At 42.4% G+C, this 17,396-nt stretch overlaps 1 protein-coding gene across 1 annotated transcript in view; it reads left to right on the top strand.

Moving 5' to 3' along the window:
* SHC3 (SHC adaptor protein 3) overlaps positions 1–13,925 on the top strand; it is a 121,227-nt gene extending 107,302 nt beyond the window's left edge. Inside the window, 3 exon segments of the mRNA XM_040355111.1 lie at positions 5,121–5,312; positions 9,002–9,288; positions 11,536–13,925. Of these exon segments, the coding sequence (XP_040211045.1) occupies positions 5,121–5,312; positions 9,002–9,288; positions 11,536–11,664 (608 nt within the window). The 3' untranslated portion in view covers positions 11,665–13,925.
* The last annotated feature ends 3,471 nt before the right edge of the window (positions 13,926–17,396 follow it).

A 17,396-nucleotide genomic window follows, 5' to 3' on the forward strand; every position in this document is an offset into this window, starting at 1 on the left:
CACCTGACAATGACCTGCTCCTCAGGAGTGAGGGTGATCTTAGTGGCTGGTCCACCTCCTGTGTCTCTGGCGTGCCTCCTGATCGTGACCAGCTTCTTTAGGACCAAACAACGCAGATCATTTTTTTTTTTAAATGTCCCTTGGGGTCCTAACCTCCATGCCAAGGGCATTGACCTGCGTTGTGATCTCCTGCAGGATCTCCTACTTCTGGACCTTGCTGGTTGTGCCACTCTGTGCCCCATGGAGGCACGCGCCGTACTTGGAGATGGCATCGATAATAATTGCCTTCTCCTCAGGGCTAAAATGTTTCTTCCTCCTATCCTTACCAGTCACTGGTGCAGACATGGCTCCAAATACAAAAGTACTAACACCAAAAACTGCTGGTGTACTTTTGCACTTGACAGGCGCATGTCTGGGGCGTATTTATGCACTGGGCGTAGGCGGTGGGCCAGCGTATCTTAGGGGTTACGCCGGGCGTAGTTGTGAGCATGCGTAGATGGGTGCGGTCAATTCGTCCACATCACAGCGCATGCACCGTTTAAGACACGCCCGACGTAAACCACTGCGACATGCTCGGACCATCATTTGCATGAGGTGACGCCCACTTACACTTAAGCTGGCCTACGCCTTGGAAAATACGTTACGCTGGCGAATCTTGGTGAGTAATGGCTTTGTGAATACACTACATGCCTCTCCGCGCTGCTCCGGCGTAGTGTAAAAAAGATACGCTACGCCGGCATAAATGTGCGCCAATGTATCTGAATCCCGGCCAAGTAGTATACAGAAAGATTAAAACGTGTTCCACATTTTTTATTGTTGTCTGTGACCTCTGTAGACTTCATTACTAGCAGTTGTAATAGTCGGCTGTCACTTACCTTCCACATTGCCACATCACCAGGCTCCCTCTATTCCTCGACCAGCAGCGCTTCTGAGACTTTCGTGTGGCATTGTGTCCAATTACATTATAGATGCACATCTCCTAAAGAAGTATTAAACCCAAAAGTAAACATTAATTAAATTGCAGCTTGAACTGGAGTTTGGCTTCATCTTTTCTGAGGGCAAAAGTACAGTAGGGAAAGGATACTAAGCGCCCAATTCGCATGTGTTGCGCTATATAAGTTTCTCACTCACTCACTCAGTGTATTTAAATCTGCTAATACATTTAACACTACCCTTCCCCCTGACTGACAATGTTGCTGCCTGCTGTGCCTATTTCTCTTCCGTTCATGGATGGACACAGCAGCCTTTGACCTTAGGGTTATATCAGCTTCCTTCCAGGAGAGTTAGGCAGAAACAAAGCACTTAAAGTGTTAACAACTTTTCTCAGTGCAGCTCCTCCCAGGGGGCGTGGCTCCCCGGGTATAACCCACACCCTGCTCTAGCAGCCCCAGTTTTTTTCTGCCTAATGTCAGGACAGGACAGGCACTCTAGAGTCCCTGTACTCTGGAGATTTTTTTGCAATTTTTTCGCTTTTTATTGTTTTGTTCCTGCATTTTTGGATCCTGAGATTCTTCTATCAACTGCCGACTGGGTCTTCACTCTTGCAGTCCCCCCATGTTCGGCCATCGAGCATGTGCCGGCCCTCAGCTCAGCTTTGGGTCATCCACGACAGGCCCCATTGCTCCGGGGAACTACATGTTCCAGGGCACACATATGACCAGTCTCTATGGCTTTGTCACAGTGTGTCTGGCCGACAGCCATGCCGTTAGTGGACGTTGGTTCTGTCAGGTCAGGTAAGGTTGCTCAGGTAAGGTGGTATGGCTGGTGTTTTCCCCTGGGAGGTTCGACTGAGGGTTCTCCCTGCTTTCCTCTCTCCCTTGTTTCCTCTCCCTCCTTCCCCATTTGGGTAGCGGCTGTGAGGGGGGCCTTCTGGGGTCTCTTTATTACCACCGGGGCCTGTGTGTATAGCGGGGGCTGTGTTTTTTACAGTACAGGTGTTTGTGTGCTGCGCTGTGTGTACTGTGTGCTGCACTGGGTGCTGTGTCACTGGGGGTCTTTTTAAACTGAGCAACGGCCACCATTTTGCCATGGTCGCGGTTTATATGGCTCGGCGGCCATTTTCCTGTAGTCCTATGGTGTTTTTTCCACATACGGCGGTGGTGAGTTCCCTGGGGGCCTCTACCTCTGTTGTTAGCAGCCAGGAGGTGACCGGTGGGTGGTTCTGCCTTGCAGTTCCGGGTGACACAGCGGTGGGGCATTATGGAGCCTGAACCTGGTACTTCTGCCCCAGCAATGCCTGAGTTAACCCTTGGTGCCCCTCCCCCTGCCACATCTGTTGAGGCTATGTCAGCTGTCCTGGAGGCGTTTCTCGCCAGGTTTGAAGCGGCTAGTGGCCAGAAGGGGGGTAAAAAGCGCCCCCTCCCTGAGCCTGCTTCTGGGGATGTCTCTGACACAGAATCAGGCCCTGCTATTGCATCTGGCTCTGTCATGTCAGATGATGCAGGCTTAACCCACGCAGACAGTGAGGATGACTCTGCTTCAGGGTCAGTTGCTGATAAGGAATTTGTTGGAGCTCTTATTTCTGCAGTGCGTGATACTGGAGGATCTGGCGGAGGCACCAGATGTTCCGCAAACCGCCGCGCACCACAAAAGTGTTTCCTTGTCTTCCTTATTTGGACAAATTATTGTACAAGAAATGGGATACGCCGCAAAAAGTTTTTGCCGTTCCAAAATACTTTGCGACCCGTTATCCCTTTGAGGAGAACTTTTAAAAAAAGTGGGTCTCTACTCCGTCAGTGGGCCCTCCCGTGTCCAGATTGAGCAAAGCCACCACGTTGCCTGTGGAAGGGGCTCCTGCCTTTAAGGACCCGCAGATAGGAGAGTGGAGGCTGTGGCCCGCTCCATGTTCACAGTAGTGGGTTCGGCTGTGAGACCGGTTTTGACCGGGACTCTGGTGTCGCAGACGCTGACCGAACGAGCAAAGCTTTTGCTGCGGGAGCTGGAGGCACAGGATGCTTCCGAGACCTGTAAGGACCTGGCCGAACAATTGGTTCAGGGTCTGAAGTTCGTCTGTGAGTCGGTCCTGGATACACTTCCCTTGCTCTCCAGGGCCTCCGCCTATGCGGTGGTACTGCGCCGCATTGTGTGGCTGAAATGCTGGTCTGCGGACCAGTCCTCAAAGAAGGCCTTGGTGGATTTGCCCTTTAAGGGTGAACGGCTTTTCGGGGCATCCCTGGATGACATCATTAAGGATGCCACGGGTGGTAAGAGCATGTTGCTCCCACAGTCTGTGAAGGGCAAGGAGCCTCGTCGTGAGCAAGGGCCCTCCTTTACTACTCCCAAGCGTTTTTTCGTGCGCCCGGAGCGGCGGGAAAACGTGTGCAAGGTGCTAAGGCCCCCGCTGCGGGGCAGAAGCGCACCTGGTACCGCAAGCCCAACAAGCCTGCGGACAAGCCTGCTTCCGCATGAAGGTCTGCCCCCGCCCGTGTCTCGGGTGGGGGGCCGGCTTCGCAAATTCGTAACTTGGTGGAGGTCCCTTCTTTCCGACCGTTGGGTTTGCAAAGTAGTTTCCTCGGGGTACAAGATAGAGTTTCTCTCTTGTCTGCCAAACAGATTCTTTCCTTCCAACCTCCAGCTTCCTCCGGTTTGCCGGAAGGATCTGTCAGGGGCTGTCCAGGATCTCCTGGGCAGGGGAGGGATTGTGCCAGTTCCCTCGCAGGAGCGGTTTCAGGGGTTTTACTCCAATCTGTTTGTGGTCCCCAAGAAGGAAGGGGTCCGTCCAATCCTGGACCTCAAGGCCCTCAATTGTTTTGTGAAAGTGCAAAAATTCAGGATGGAGTCGATTCGCTCAGTAATAGCGGCACTCCATCAGGGGGACTTTCTGGCGTCCTTGGATATCATGAACGCGTACCTACATGTTCCCATATGCACAAAGCACCAGAGATTTCTGCGCTTTGCGATCGGGGAGGACCATTTTCAATTTGTGGCCCTCCCGTTCGGCTTGGCATCGGCACCGCGGGTTTTCATCAAGGTGCTCGCCCCGATACTAGCCCTGCTGAGGCAGCGAGGGATTGCTATCGTGGGATATCTGGACGACCTTCTCCTGTGAGCTTCCTCAGGCTCAGAATTAGAAGAGGACGTGTCTATCACGTGTCAGACTCTCCAAGAGTTCGGCTGGCTTCTGAATATCCAGAAGTCAGTGTTAGTTCCGTCCCAGAGACTGGAATACTTGGGACTAGTCCTGGTTTCTGCCGAGGCGAGAGTGTTCCTCCCGACGGAGAAACTGAAGACCCTGCAATCTGCAGTGAAGCAGTTGTCGACCCAGAAGTGGTCGTTTTTTCGATTCTGCATGAGGGTTCTGGGTCTGATGGTGGCCTCTTTTGAGGCGGTCCCGTATGCCCAATTCCACACCCGGGTGCTACAGAAGGAAATTCTGTCACGTTGGGACAAGCTCCCGTCTTCTCTGGATTACCAGATTCAGTTGAGCCATCTGGTCAAGTCTTCCCTGGTGTGGTGGCTGACGTCTCCGGTGCTTCGGACCGGGAAGTCTTTTCTGCCGTGTCGCTGGACAGTGGTCACGACGGATGCCAGCCTCTCCGTTTGGGGTAGGGTTGCCACCTGTCCGGTTTTGACCCAGACAGTCCGGGTTTGGACACATGTGCCCGGGTTTCCACCAACCGGAAACCCGGGCACACATATCAACCGTCCTGTGGCAGCCGGATCTCTGGCTCCGGCTGCAACAAACATCTAGAGGGGGCGGGTGCATGCCATGATCATCCCGTGCTGGCTATCAATGTTCTCACTGCCTAAGTAAACATCGGTGCGCTGCGCTTTGTGTGTCTGAGCCCAGCTCAGCAAAGGGCAGCGGCGGGTGTCCTGTGATTGGCCGAGCAGGCTGCATGTGACATGTCATGTGCGGAACGGGAACGGGATGGACCGGACGGCGCAGCGGACATGAGGGTATGTGAAGGATTCGCCTAGAGCCGTAGCTGCTGGTCATGCTTGACAGCCCTGTGGATGCAATAAACCTGTGCTCATTGCCCGATTACTGTATATTTAGCAGGTATTGCTTTTTGTTTTGTTTTTAATAAAAATGCAACTAGTATATGTTTTTAAAGCAAACCAATAGTTTCCGGAGCTACTGATATGATACTAATAAAAGACTTTGAATTTTATTTTAGCTTCTTTAGATATTTACAGTGTTCCAGAAAGGAAATCAACAAGTCAGACAAGCAATGCACCTACATATGTCAATACACAGCACATCAATAAGAAGGCACTGGGGGCACTTCAAAGGAGCATGGATTCTGCATTCTGTGGATCTGTTGACAGTTGCAAGGACTTCAGCCCAAGAATGGATCTGTTTGACATGAGTAAGAAATTGAAAATGCTTTTGTGGTTAGGGATGCTAGAGATTAGACAGTGAGTTTCTCAGTATTCAGTCAGTATGCATTGTAAGCATGCCTTTGGTAAAGATGCAATATTATCTATTCACAATTTAAAGTGTATGTCTGCCTTTTTTTTTATTGTTTAAGATAGGCTGGAGAAAGAGTGGAACTGCTGTTGGGCAATGTTAGAAACATTTTCCTTAACCTTCTGTCCCACTAAGGTTCCACAGCATCTACAGGAGTTTTGTGTTTTTCCAGTAGAAGCAGCTCAATGTTAGCCTATGTGTCCATGCACATTAGGACGATTAGAGGCAAATTTTAGGCTCAGCACTTAGAGCCCTTTCACACTGAGCTGCGGGCACTCAGGCTTTCACATTGGGGTGGAGGGGGGGGGGGATTTTTTAGGCACTTTACAGGTGCTATTTTTATCCCTTTAGTGCCTGAAAATCGCCTCAATGTGAATGGGGTCTTAGGGGCAGAAAAAACCTCTTCTGGTTTGAATTTGTGATTGGAGTTTCTAGCATACAAATGCAAACTGTATATGAGTGTTTTTTTTCTGCCCATTGTGTATGAAGCCTTGGGTAGCCCATAGATTAATCAGTTTTTCTTTTGTTCAACCAGCAGGTTAAATGAAAAAAAAAAAAAATGACCAGATTCCCCTGTCCATACATGCGATGCAGATGAGGGAATCTTCCCTGCTGCAACATTGTATTCTGACAGTGGGGAGACTTGTCATCAGTATTGAAGGAAGGATTCTTGTTGATGGGGGAATTGAGCAATTTTTTCCACTTCAACCCATGGTTAAACAAAGGAAAGTTGGTAAACGTGTAGCCCGCTTAAAGGGTCACTAAAGGAAAAAAATTTTTTGCTAAAAATTACTGTTTACAGGGTATAGAGACATACAAGTTAACTGATTCCTTTTAAAAATGATTACAAATAGATACAAAATCAATCATATAATGTGCCTGTAGGTTAGTTTCACTTTTAAACTGTTTTCATGTTCCTGTGAACTAGAGAGACCCACAGAACAAAAACAAACAAATCCAGGGCAGTGTTTTGTTTTTTAAAATGAATCTGATTGGTTCTGTTAAGTTTTAGACACACAGTAATGACAGTTTAGACCTACAGTGAAAAGCTCCCAGTACGATGGTTATAAGGAAAAAGACAACCAGGAAGTGTGGAGATCAGAGCAGAATTACAGCCACTTCAAAGCAAAAACGAACAATAAGGACATGAAACCAGGACTGCAGTAAGGTAAAGGAAGCTATTTAGCTAAAAAAAAAAAAATCCTTTAGTGATCCTTTAAGTGCCAGCAGACTAAGGCACCTTTCACACGAACGGATAGAATGGTGCTTTTAGCTGTGGATTTTCTAATTTTCTACTGCAGCTGAAAGCACACAATGCTTTCCTATGGCCCCATTAGATTGATCATCACTGAGCAGTTAGCCCTATACACACACACAAATGGTAGCAGCCACCACATGTTTTGCTAGAAACATGCAACATTCACAGCATCCAATGTTATAACTGTGACCTTTAAAAAAGTCACTCACACCTAGACAGAAATGATAATTATTTTATACTAAGGTAGCTTCTTCTAAGGCCTCGTACACACAACCGTTTTCCTCGTCAAAATCCATCAGGAAAATTGGTGGCAGAGCTTTTTTGCTGAGGAAAACGGTCGTGTGTATGTTTTTCGTTGAGAAAACTGTTGTGGATCTCGACGAGAAAAAAAGAGAACATGTTCTCTTTTTTCTCGTCGGGAGTCTCAATTTCCTCGTCATGTTTCTCGTCTGGCTGGTTTACGATGAGAAACACATTTGTGTGTATGCTTAGAAACCCGCGCATGCTCAGAATAAAGTATGAGACGGGAGCGCACCTTCGGTAAAAGTAGCGTTCGTAATGGAGATAGCATATTCGTCACGCTGTAACAGACTGAAAAGCATGAATTGGCCCTCACCAAACTTTTACTTAACACGCAGTAACATGAGATTAGCAAAAGCAGCCCCAAGGTCGGCGCCAGTGGAATCGAACTTCCCCTTTATAGTGCCATCGTACGTGTTGTACTTCACCGCGTTTGAGAACGACGAGATTTTGTCTTGACAGTGTGTATGCAAAGAAAGCTTGACAAGATTCTCGACAAGCCTGACAAGAAACTCGTTGAGGAAAACGATGTTTCTTTTACGACGGGATTCTCGGTCGTGTGTACGAGGCCTAAGAGGCAAAAGTTCTTTAGTTTCTAGTTAGAGCATCCAGAGATTCAGCGTAACAAATTTTATATATTATTGTAATGAAAAGGAAAAAAAGTGGTGCAAGAATTATTTACAGAAAGTACATTACAAAACAGACATTAGCAATGGTAAAATAAAAGGGTTTGATAGTGAAAAATACTTAAAGTGATACTAAAGGATTTTTTTTTTAATAAAATAAAAAAATATGATATACTTACCTTCTTAGTGCAACAATATTGCACAAATAGGGCCTTTACGTCTTCTTTGGCAGTCCCCGTGCTTGCTATCTGGGTTCTTAGGAAGATGGATGCTATGAAGGCACCCATTTGTGTGTGCAGCTGAGCCAGCACTGAAGCGGTGGGTAGGATAGGAAGAGGGACATTTTTTGCCTCAATGCAGAGAATGTATTAAGGTTAAAAAAAAAACACTTTGGCTTTAGAATCACATAAGTGGAATTTGCTTGGTCTTTGGTCTTGTATTTTAGCTGTTCTCCTGTTTCTAGGAAGTGCAGTAAAAGAGAAAATTTGATTATGTTTAACAATTTTAAGAACTCCTCTTCTATATTGGTATAGGGGTTTTCTATTAGACAGTTTAAAACAAAACTAGTAAAATGTTATACCTAAAGTGCATTTATAAAAATGTGCCCATCTTCTCAAATTTGATTTAAGCTGAACCTATAGTCTAATTTCAAAATTATTTGAAAGAACCCTGGTTTTTCTTGTAATACTTGCCCTTCAAGGCCAAGGCTCTATCCAAATTATGATCTCCTTTAATAGAGTCTTGTCTTGGTCATATACTTTGTACTGGTCATATGACCAGCACCAAAGGGGTAAAGATTCACAAGCATTCTTGGTGAAAGTTGTGATAATGCTGAATTTACTGTCTGATAAGGACAATAGAGGTGGGGGAAATGACTTAGGAAGCTACTTTGCTGAATCAGGAAGACGAGTTGCTAAAATAGGATCTATGTGTGTCATTTGTTTAGCTGTGCAGTGTTACAAATGGGTGTAAAATACAAGATTGGTTGCATAAACATACACATCATTTGGCAGGTAAAACAGGTACATTTTAAGTATTTCAAATGCTTATTTATCTGTTTTCTTTGGAGTTTACTTTTAACCTTAGGATGGAGTTAACTGTACTTTTCAGTGAGCATTCCACTAAAGGAATAGTAAAGGACAGTAATAAAATAATGACTTTTTAGATAAAATTATGATTTATCTGTAAAAAGGCTTTAACATGCCTAATGAAATAAAATAACTTCTATACCTTCCTGAACTGAGTCTATAATGTATTTTCTGAACAGAATTACAACCCTTTTGCTGTCATTATCTGTGTGCCTTTTCCATATTCTATGTTCATTTTCACGAAATATGATGTATTTAGACAATACAGGCTATTTTACAATACATTTTTTAAGTTCTGCTTTTAAACATTCTACAGAACCATTTGAAGATGCTTTGAAGAATCAACCGAAGTTAATTAAAGATGCCTCAGTTGACTGCTCCAGCCCACTGCTATCCAGGGCAGCAATATTAACCATCAATGAGGAACTGAAAACAGAATGCTGGTATGTGGGAGAAATGTGCAGGAAAGAAGCAGAGAAACTACTTAGAAAAGATGGAGATTTCCTTGTAAGAAAAAGCATCAATAATCCTGGTTCATATGTGCTAACCGGTATGCACAATGGACAGGCCAAACATCTTCTTCTAGTAGATCCTGAAGGCACTGTAAGTGTCCAAATGTTTTTGTAAGTTTTGTGTTGTCCCTTGTTCTGTAAATTAAATCTAGATAGGACTGTTTCTTGATATATTTGTACACGTACATCCTACCTGTACACTCTTCAAGTTTGTAATTGTATAGGAGTGGGGCTTGAGCTTTGATAGTTCTGTTAGATGTTGAAAATACCATTACCATTAACATACACCAAGCATGTCTTCTGTGTCTTGTCTTGGGATTTTAAGTATATATTGCACAGGAGAACATTGCATAATTCCACAATATAGGGATCTTTGCAGCACGAGAAAATGTAAATACACCGGGAAGCTCACTGACTTGGGGTATATTGTAACGCAGTCAATCTGACATTCATCAAACATTAACTGCAGGTGCATCTTTAATTGTCTTAATTGACAGTGATTGAGTCACTATAACTGCTTTATAAATATGCCCTAAATTGACTACTGACTACTGAATTGTGTAATCTCTTTTGGTTAAAAATGTTGCGGTTATGTTTGTCAACTGCATTTGTGCTTATTAAAGCCTAGGTGCAGCCAAAATAAAAATCACAAAAACCAACACAAGGAAAATAACTAGTGATGCACCGATAGCTGTTTTTTAAAAGCGAGTACGAGTACCGGTACTTTTGCTTCATGTACTCGCCAATACCAATCACCAATACTGTGTGGTGCGATTTGAGCCCATAGAAAATTATTGGGCTTAAATCGCAGTGCAAAGAGCAAAGAATCACATGTGATTCGAAAAGGAATGCAGTGCCATTCCTATGCAAATCATATACGGTTTTCCGCACCACTCCTGTGTGAATCCAGGCTGAAGTCACTATGACAAGCCTGGGTTCACACAGGAGTGATGCGCAAAACCTCCTGTGAGTCGGACAGGAATAACACTGCATTCCTGTTCGTATCACGTGCACTTCTTTGCAGTGCGATTTCAGCCCATTAATTTTGTATGGGCTAAAATCGCACCTCAAAGGTATAGGTTTTAGGTATCATGCAAATGCTTAGTATTGGCACCGATACCGCTATCGATATCGGTGCAACCCTAGAAATAACTTATAGTCATTAGACCATGTCCCCTGTGCTGATGCCTCTTCTGTTAGGTGAAATCAATCCTCCTCTGTTAACCCCCCTTTCCCACCATCATAATCTTCTGGTGTGGCAAGGGTTAATAAGAACTAAGGTGTTTGTCACGGACTCTCATCAAGAGTGCCTGACTATGCCCAACCTTTCTACCCAACTCTGCCATTCATAAAAGCTGAACTTCAATTAGGAGACCAGGTACAGGGTCTGGGAATGGTATACCATTGCCATCTGATAGTGAATAACTCTCAGAGAACTAGAATGGAACACACAGGATTGCCTATACACCTGAAGATAGAAAGATAGGAACAAACAGAGTGACAGTACAAATCAAAAAGAGAGGAAGAGATGTTGATATCCGGGTTGTAAACAGGATAAACATGGGCTAGCACAAAGGTATACAGAATAAAAGAGACAACACACCAATATAATACAACACATTTTTTATTAAATTTGGATTTAAATTGGCCACAGTGTCGTCCATAAGGGGGGGGGGTTGCAAGATTCAAATAAATAAGCCATCTTGGCTAAACTATCTTTAATAAAAAATTAATTGGTGTCCATCCAGCCAAAGCTGTATGACTACTCCCCGATTCGGACAACATCATGACTTGAGGAAGGGAGGGCGGGTGGGCGTTGCTGCTTGTCAGGGACGGTCTGAGCTGCCACCTCACCTGGTCCCTTAAATAAGGCTAGCCGCGCAAACCGGCCAATCCGCTGCCTACGGCGAAGCACCAATCCCGTGGCTGTTGCTGCCCAGGGATAACGCGGCAGCTCCTGCGACCTGAAATAGAGAACAGAGGGGGGGACAAACAGCCGTCTCCCCCTTTGAGCCAGCCCATGCCGGTCCAGCTTATTGCTGTGACCCCTCAGGATACACATACAGAGAGAAACAGAATGGTGGGATTTGCACTTAGGATGCAGAGCTTCTAGGTATGCCCATGGCTGTTTTTTTAGTGATTTGCCACCCTAGGCAATTTTTATTGTACAGCCTCCATAATCACAGATCTTTTAGGCCCCACAGATCTTTATACTTTGACTTGGAACCTTCATTCTTTAAATACATATCTAAATGCATGTAGAGTACTGTATGTGTTAATGACATACAACATATCATAAAAGTCATCTGTGTCTACTTCTCACATCCTTTTCCTATAGGTCAGAACTAAAGATCGTGTGTTTGATAGCATTGGCCATCTCATCAATCACCACCTGGAGAACCATTTGCCTATTGTATCTTCTGGAAGTGAACTATGTCTGAAGCAGCCTGTGGATGGAAGGCCTTGATACCACCATCACTTTGATCATACTGGTGTATCTATTCAAGGGCCACACATGTATCATCAGGAGTCAGTGCAATAGGATCACAGATCTTCTGGGTCAAACCAATGTGCCGTGTGTGTAAAAAATGCGGCACTTTTTGAACCATGATTTTTATAAAATTGTCTGATCCCTTAATGTGAAAATATTATGTGTGTATATATACACTGAAATATGTATATATAGATATAAATATATTTATATTTTTGGAGATTATGGCAAAAGACCAAGACTGGTATGTTTTAATGCTAATAGAACAATAATTGTGGTACTTTAGCTAGACAATGAAAGTAGCATTTTGATTTAGAGGGAACTTGTTATGATGGCTATTATCTGTAACAACTCCCATCCATGCTTGAGATCACCATTGGCCAGCTATAGGAAGTGGTGCTTATTCTGGGGTGAAGCAGACCTGTATAGCATCACCTGCACCCATCCTGGAAATAGAACTGCTTCAGAGAGCCTCAAGCATTGGATAGGAGCTTTGGATGTGACAATTAACAGCTGTTTTGACAGGTTCCTTTAAAAACGTACAATGCTGCACTCTCTGATCATAGTTTTATTTAATAAGCACAATATAAGGAGACCAACCAGGCAGAAGTTGTGATTTATTCAAATACTGTCTAGTGCTGCAAGATCTTAAAAATCCTTGGAGTTCCCTCCAGCATTTGGTAGGTTTAGTTGTATTTATACCAGTGATTGTTTGGAAACAGCATAAGTATGCACTGTTTCATAGTCTAGCAAGTAACAAAAAATCAGTTGTTTGAATTTTTTATAGGATTTTGAATATAACTTGTCATGAGTTGTAAAATACAACTCCCAGCATTGCATTCTTCGCCAGCATGGTATGCTGAGAAACATAAGCCTTCAGCTGCCTAAGCTTGCTCTGGAGTAAAGGGTATCTGTATCCTTTTGTACTACAAATGTTAATTTTGCACTGAACAACCTGACACAGTGCTGTACATTTATTCAAAAAGCATTTTATCTTTAAAAAGAAAAAAAAAAAGAGTGTGTAAAATCTTTGCATCTTTTGAGGCATCACTTGAGATGTTCAGATGTTTGGTTTATTGAGTTTCAGATGTACTGCCGTATGTAATTATTTATAAATATATATATATATTTAAATTAAATGATAATATATTTGATGGCATATTTATGTCCTTAGTAATAAATGGTTATTTTTATCTATAAAATCTTGTATACATTCCTAAATAGTTTTATATGTATGTTCCTACAATGAAATTAATGAAAAGCATAGCTATTTTTTCATACTTATAATGCGTTCGTATGTAGCATTGACTGCCTTTCCGTAGCAGCACTATATACTGTAGAATATAAACCAGTTTCTTCCTGTATACTATCATTTACATTCTGATGTTGGTGCATGCTGCATAAAATGTTTGAAACATAACATTTTGGAATAAGGTGAAAAGGCAAGATTTGTACTTGGATTTTTTTTTTCTGTTACACTACTTGGCTTATCAGAATTGAAATCTGTTTTAATAGCTATATGCTTTTTCAACCAACTAAATGCCTTTAAATACCTAGGAAGAAAACAGAGAGCATTCTCCTTGGACAACTGATGCCACGTTTTTTTGTCAGTTGTTGACTTTTAATCATTGTCACTGGCGCTTTAAATCAATGCACCATAACACATGGTTAAATGAGATATTTGTTTTTACAGTTCGTATTTCAGAAAATATACTAGATGGACGTTGCACTAGAAATGCACCTATTCTGCTAAGGTGTATCACTATTATATTAAGGTTCACAATTTTTCAGTTGCCATATATACACCCACTGTTGTCACATGCTCCCCACCACTGTCTTACAGATTCTTCTTCCCATTTTCTATTCCTTTTGCCCTCTGCAGACACTGGTAGCAGGTGGTGGAAACACTGACAATAAAAATAATCTTTCATTTAATATCCACCTTGTTTTGCCAGTTTTTCTTCCAAGCTAATCTTCACGATGTACTTACACCTTACTTCAGGTCAGCATTGCAATTTTTTTGGTCATGTCTTTATAAATTAGGATATTCTTTAGTAACAAAGCATAAGGGAATAAAATTTATCAATAGGTAACATAGCATAAGATATATAATGTAGATAGGATTTGATGCTTTCTTGACACTTTCTACCTGGTGTTCAGTAAATACTGTGTGTATGTCTAACCAGGTTTCCATCAAAAGCAAACACAGTGTACACAAATAATGTAGCATGTTTTTTTTTAAAAAAAATGATTTTAGTAATACTTAGACAGCATTTGTCATTAGGACTAGTATAGTCACGTGTTGCTGTGTTGCTTTGTGCCATAGAACCCTTTACACTCTTTAGCCTTGCTGTGAAGTTTGAACAACAATACTTTAGAACAGAGGTCTCTAAACTTTTTAAACAAAGGGCCAGTTTACTGTCCTTCAGGGTTTAGGGGGGCCGGACCATGATCAGTGTGAGAAGAAAATGTCCCGGCATCACTGGGAGTAAACACTGACCCAGCATTGGATTTAACAGGAGAAATGGTGCCCCATTGTTGGTTTTAACAGGGGGAACAGTGCCCCATGGTTGGTATCAGTGGAAAGAATAGTCCCTCATCACAAGTGTCAGTTGGAGGAAGAGTGCCCCATTTAATACCGTCAGGGGGAGCAATAGTGCCTCATCATTAGTTTTAGCGGGAGAAATAGTGCCCTATTAATGCTTTCAGTGGAAGGAATGGTGCCTCATCATTGGTGTCAGTTGGAGGAATAGTGTCCCAAGGGCAGAGTAGAGACAAGCAAATGGCCACATCTGGCCCCCGGGCTGCAGTTTAGAGAGAACTGCTTTAGAGTATAGTGTTAACCCCTTCATGACGGAGGGTAAAACAAATCTTAACGCCTGAACACAGTTTGCCAAGTTTGACATGTGTTAGTAAAACTTTACATATTATCAAAATTACTTAGTATATCCAAGTGAATTATACCTTTTTTTTTTTTTTTTTTTTTTTTTTTAAGGACAAATTGAGTTTTCATTTGGTGGTAAATTTGCTGTTTTTTTTTATATCAAACTAAACTGGCACAGAACAGAAAGAATATCATTTTAAAAATGTAGCTGTATTTTTCTTGCTATTACTATAGCCTACCACCGAAGAACAATCCAAAATAAAATCTCCTGCTCTTGTCGATCGCAATGATATCACATATGTGTATGCTTGTTGTTTACACCTGTAGTAGGGTCCCGAAACAATATTACACATTTTGTTTTGTTTTTTTATTCTACCTAAAACACACTGATCTTTGACCCTGACCTCAGACTACGATCTTTGACCCCTATCCATGCCACTACTCTAACACTGACACTGACCTAGATCAAACCCTGATCTAGCTATTGTTTTTTATTTACACACTTATTTGTTTACACTTTTTTCCTCTGGCAAGGAAAAAGGGTTACAATGTATGTCTTTCTCCAATAAAAGGAGAAAACACACACAGGTGAGGGATGTACAGTGACTGGTCACTGTGATAGCAAACCAGAGGCAATCACAGCGATCAGGTGATCGGGAAGCAGGCCTCCTTCAAGGGACACTTTACAACTGGAGTTATACCTGAGCTTATTACCTGTTTCACAGTTTGAGAGCTAAAAGAAATAGAGTCTTTGTTTACCTGTAAAACTGTCTGAATTGATTTATAATTTGAAACTTGGTTATACAATAACAATGTACAGTATAATTGAATACAATGCTGAGAACTACATACCACTGTTGTCTAGCACAGTGTCACATATATCTTGTAGTGATTTTTGATACATATATATTTTTTAATGATTATCAGGATTAAAAATGAATATATACATAATTGAATGCAGTATGAAATATTGCTTATACAGTAAACATTTAATATTTTAATTTCCAGCCAGAAGATGGAGCTGGCTTTACCCTGTATAGTTATTGGCCACGTTTTCCCCATTACCAATAGCAACAGTCATTTCAGATAAGGTTATTTATGCAGCATCACAGTATTCTAAGCCAGGTTAGGACCAAGCTGTTGTGTTGAAGAGGATATCTGCATAGAAAGACGCTGATAGGTTTTATGAAAGTTGGGTTCCTGCAGGCATTGGAGATGAAACTCCAGATGTTCTTATGCCCCTTCATCCCCCTCCCTGACTGCTTTGTTGAAAAAGCTAAATTTGTAATGAATGGAAGAAAGAAAGGGAGTCTGTATGAAATACAGTGCCTTGAAAAAGTATTCATACCCCTTGACATTTTCCAAATTTTGTCATGTTACAACAAAAAAGGTAAATGGATTTTATGTGATAGACCAACACAAAGTGGCACATAATTGTGAAGTGGAAGGAAAATAATAAATGTTTAATTTTTTTTTACAAAAAATGGTGTGGTGTGTATTTTTATTTAGCCTCCCCGAGTCAATACTTTGTAGAAGCACCTTTTGCTGCAATTACAGCTGCAAGTCTTTTTGGATATGTCTCTACCAGATTTGCACATCTAGAGAGTGACATGTTTGCCTATTCTTCTTTGCAAAATAACTCAAGCGTCTGTGAACAGCAATTTTCAAGTCTTGCCACAGATTCTCAACTGGATTTAGGTCTGGACTTTGACTGGGCCATTCTAACACATGAATATGCTTTGATCTAAACCATTCCATTGTAGCTCTGGCTGTATGTTTAGGGTCGTTGTTCTGCTGGAAGGTGAACCTCTGCCCCAGTCTCAAGTCTTTTGCAGACTCTAACAGGTTTTCTTCTAAGATTGCCCTGTATTTGGCTCCATCCATCTTCCTATCAACTCTGACCAGCTTCCCTGTCCATGGTGAAGAAAAGCATCCCCACAACATTATGCTGCCACCACCATGTTTCATGCTGGGGATGGTGTGTTCAGGAGGATGTACAGTATTAGATTTCCGCCACACATAGCTTTTTACTTTTTAAGACAAAAAGTTCCATTTTGATCTCATCTGACCAGAGCACCTTCTTCCACATGTTTGCTGTGTCCCCCACATGGCTTCTTGCAAACTGAAAACGGCACTTCTTGTGGCTTTCTTTCAACAATGGCTTTCTTCCTCGCCACTCTTCCATAAAGGCCAGATTTGTGGAGAGGACGACTGACTAATAGTTGTGCTGTGGACAGATTCTGCCACCTGAGCTGTGGATCTCTGCAGTTTCTCCAGAGTTACTATGGGTCTCTTGGCTGCTTCTCTGATTAATGCTTTCCTTACCCGGCCTGTCAGTTTAGGTGGATGCCATGTCTTGATAGGTTTGCAGTTGTGCCATAATCTTTACATTTTCAGATGATGGATTGAACAGTGATCTGAGAGTTTGGGATATTTCTTTCTAACCTAACCCTATTTTAAACTTCTACACAACTTTATCCCTGACCTATCTGGTGTGTTCCTTGGCCTTCATGATGCTGTTTGTTTACTAAGGTTCTCTAACAAACCTCTGAGAGCTTCACAGAACAGCTGTATTTATACTGAGTTTAAATGACACACAAGTCGATTATATTTACTAATTAGGTGACTTCTGAAGGCAATTGGTTCCACTAGATTTTAGTTAAGGGTATTAGAGTAAAGGGGGCTGAATACAAATTCGCGCCACACTTTTCCGATTTTAGCTGTAAAAAATTTTGAAAATCATTTATTATTTTCATTCCACTTCACAATTCTGTGCCACTTTGTGTTAGTCTATCACATAAAACCCCAATAAAAAACATTTAAG

This window comes from Rana temporaria, chromosome 1 (genome assembly GCF_905171775.1).
Source record: "Rana temporaria chromosome 1, aRanTem1.1, whole genome shotgun sequence".
Taxonomy (NCBI): Eukaryota; Metazoa; Chordata; class Amphibia; order Anura; family Ranidae; genus Rana; species Rana temporaria.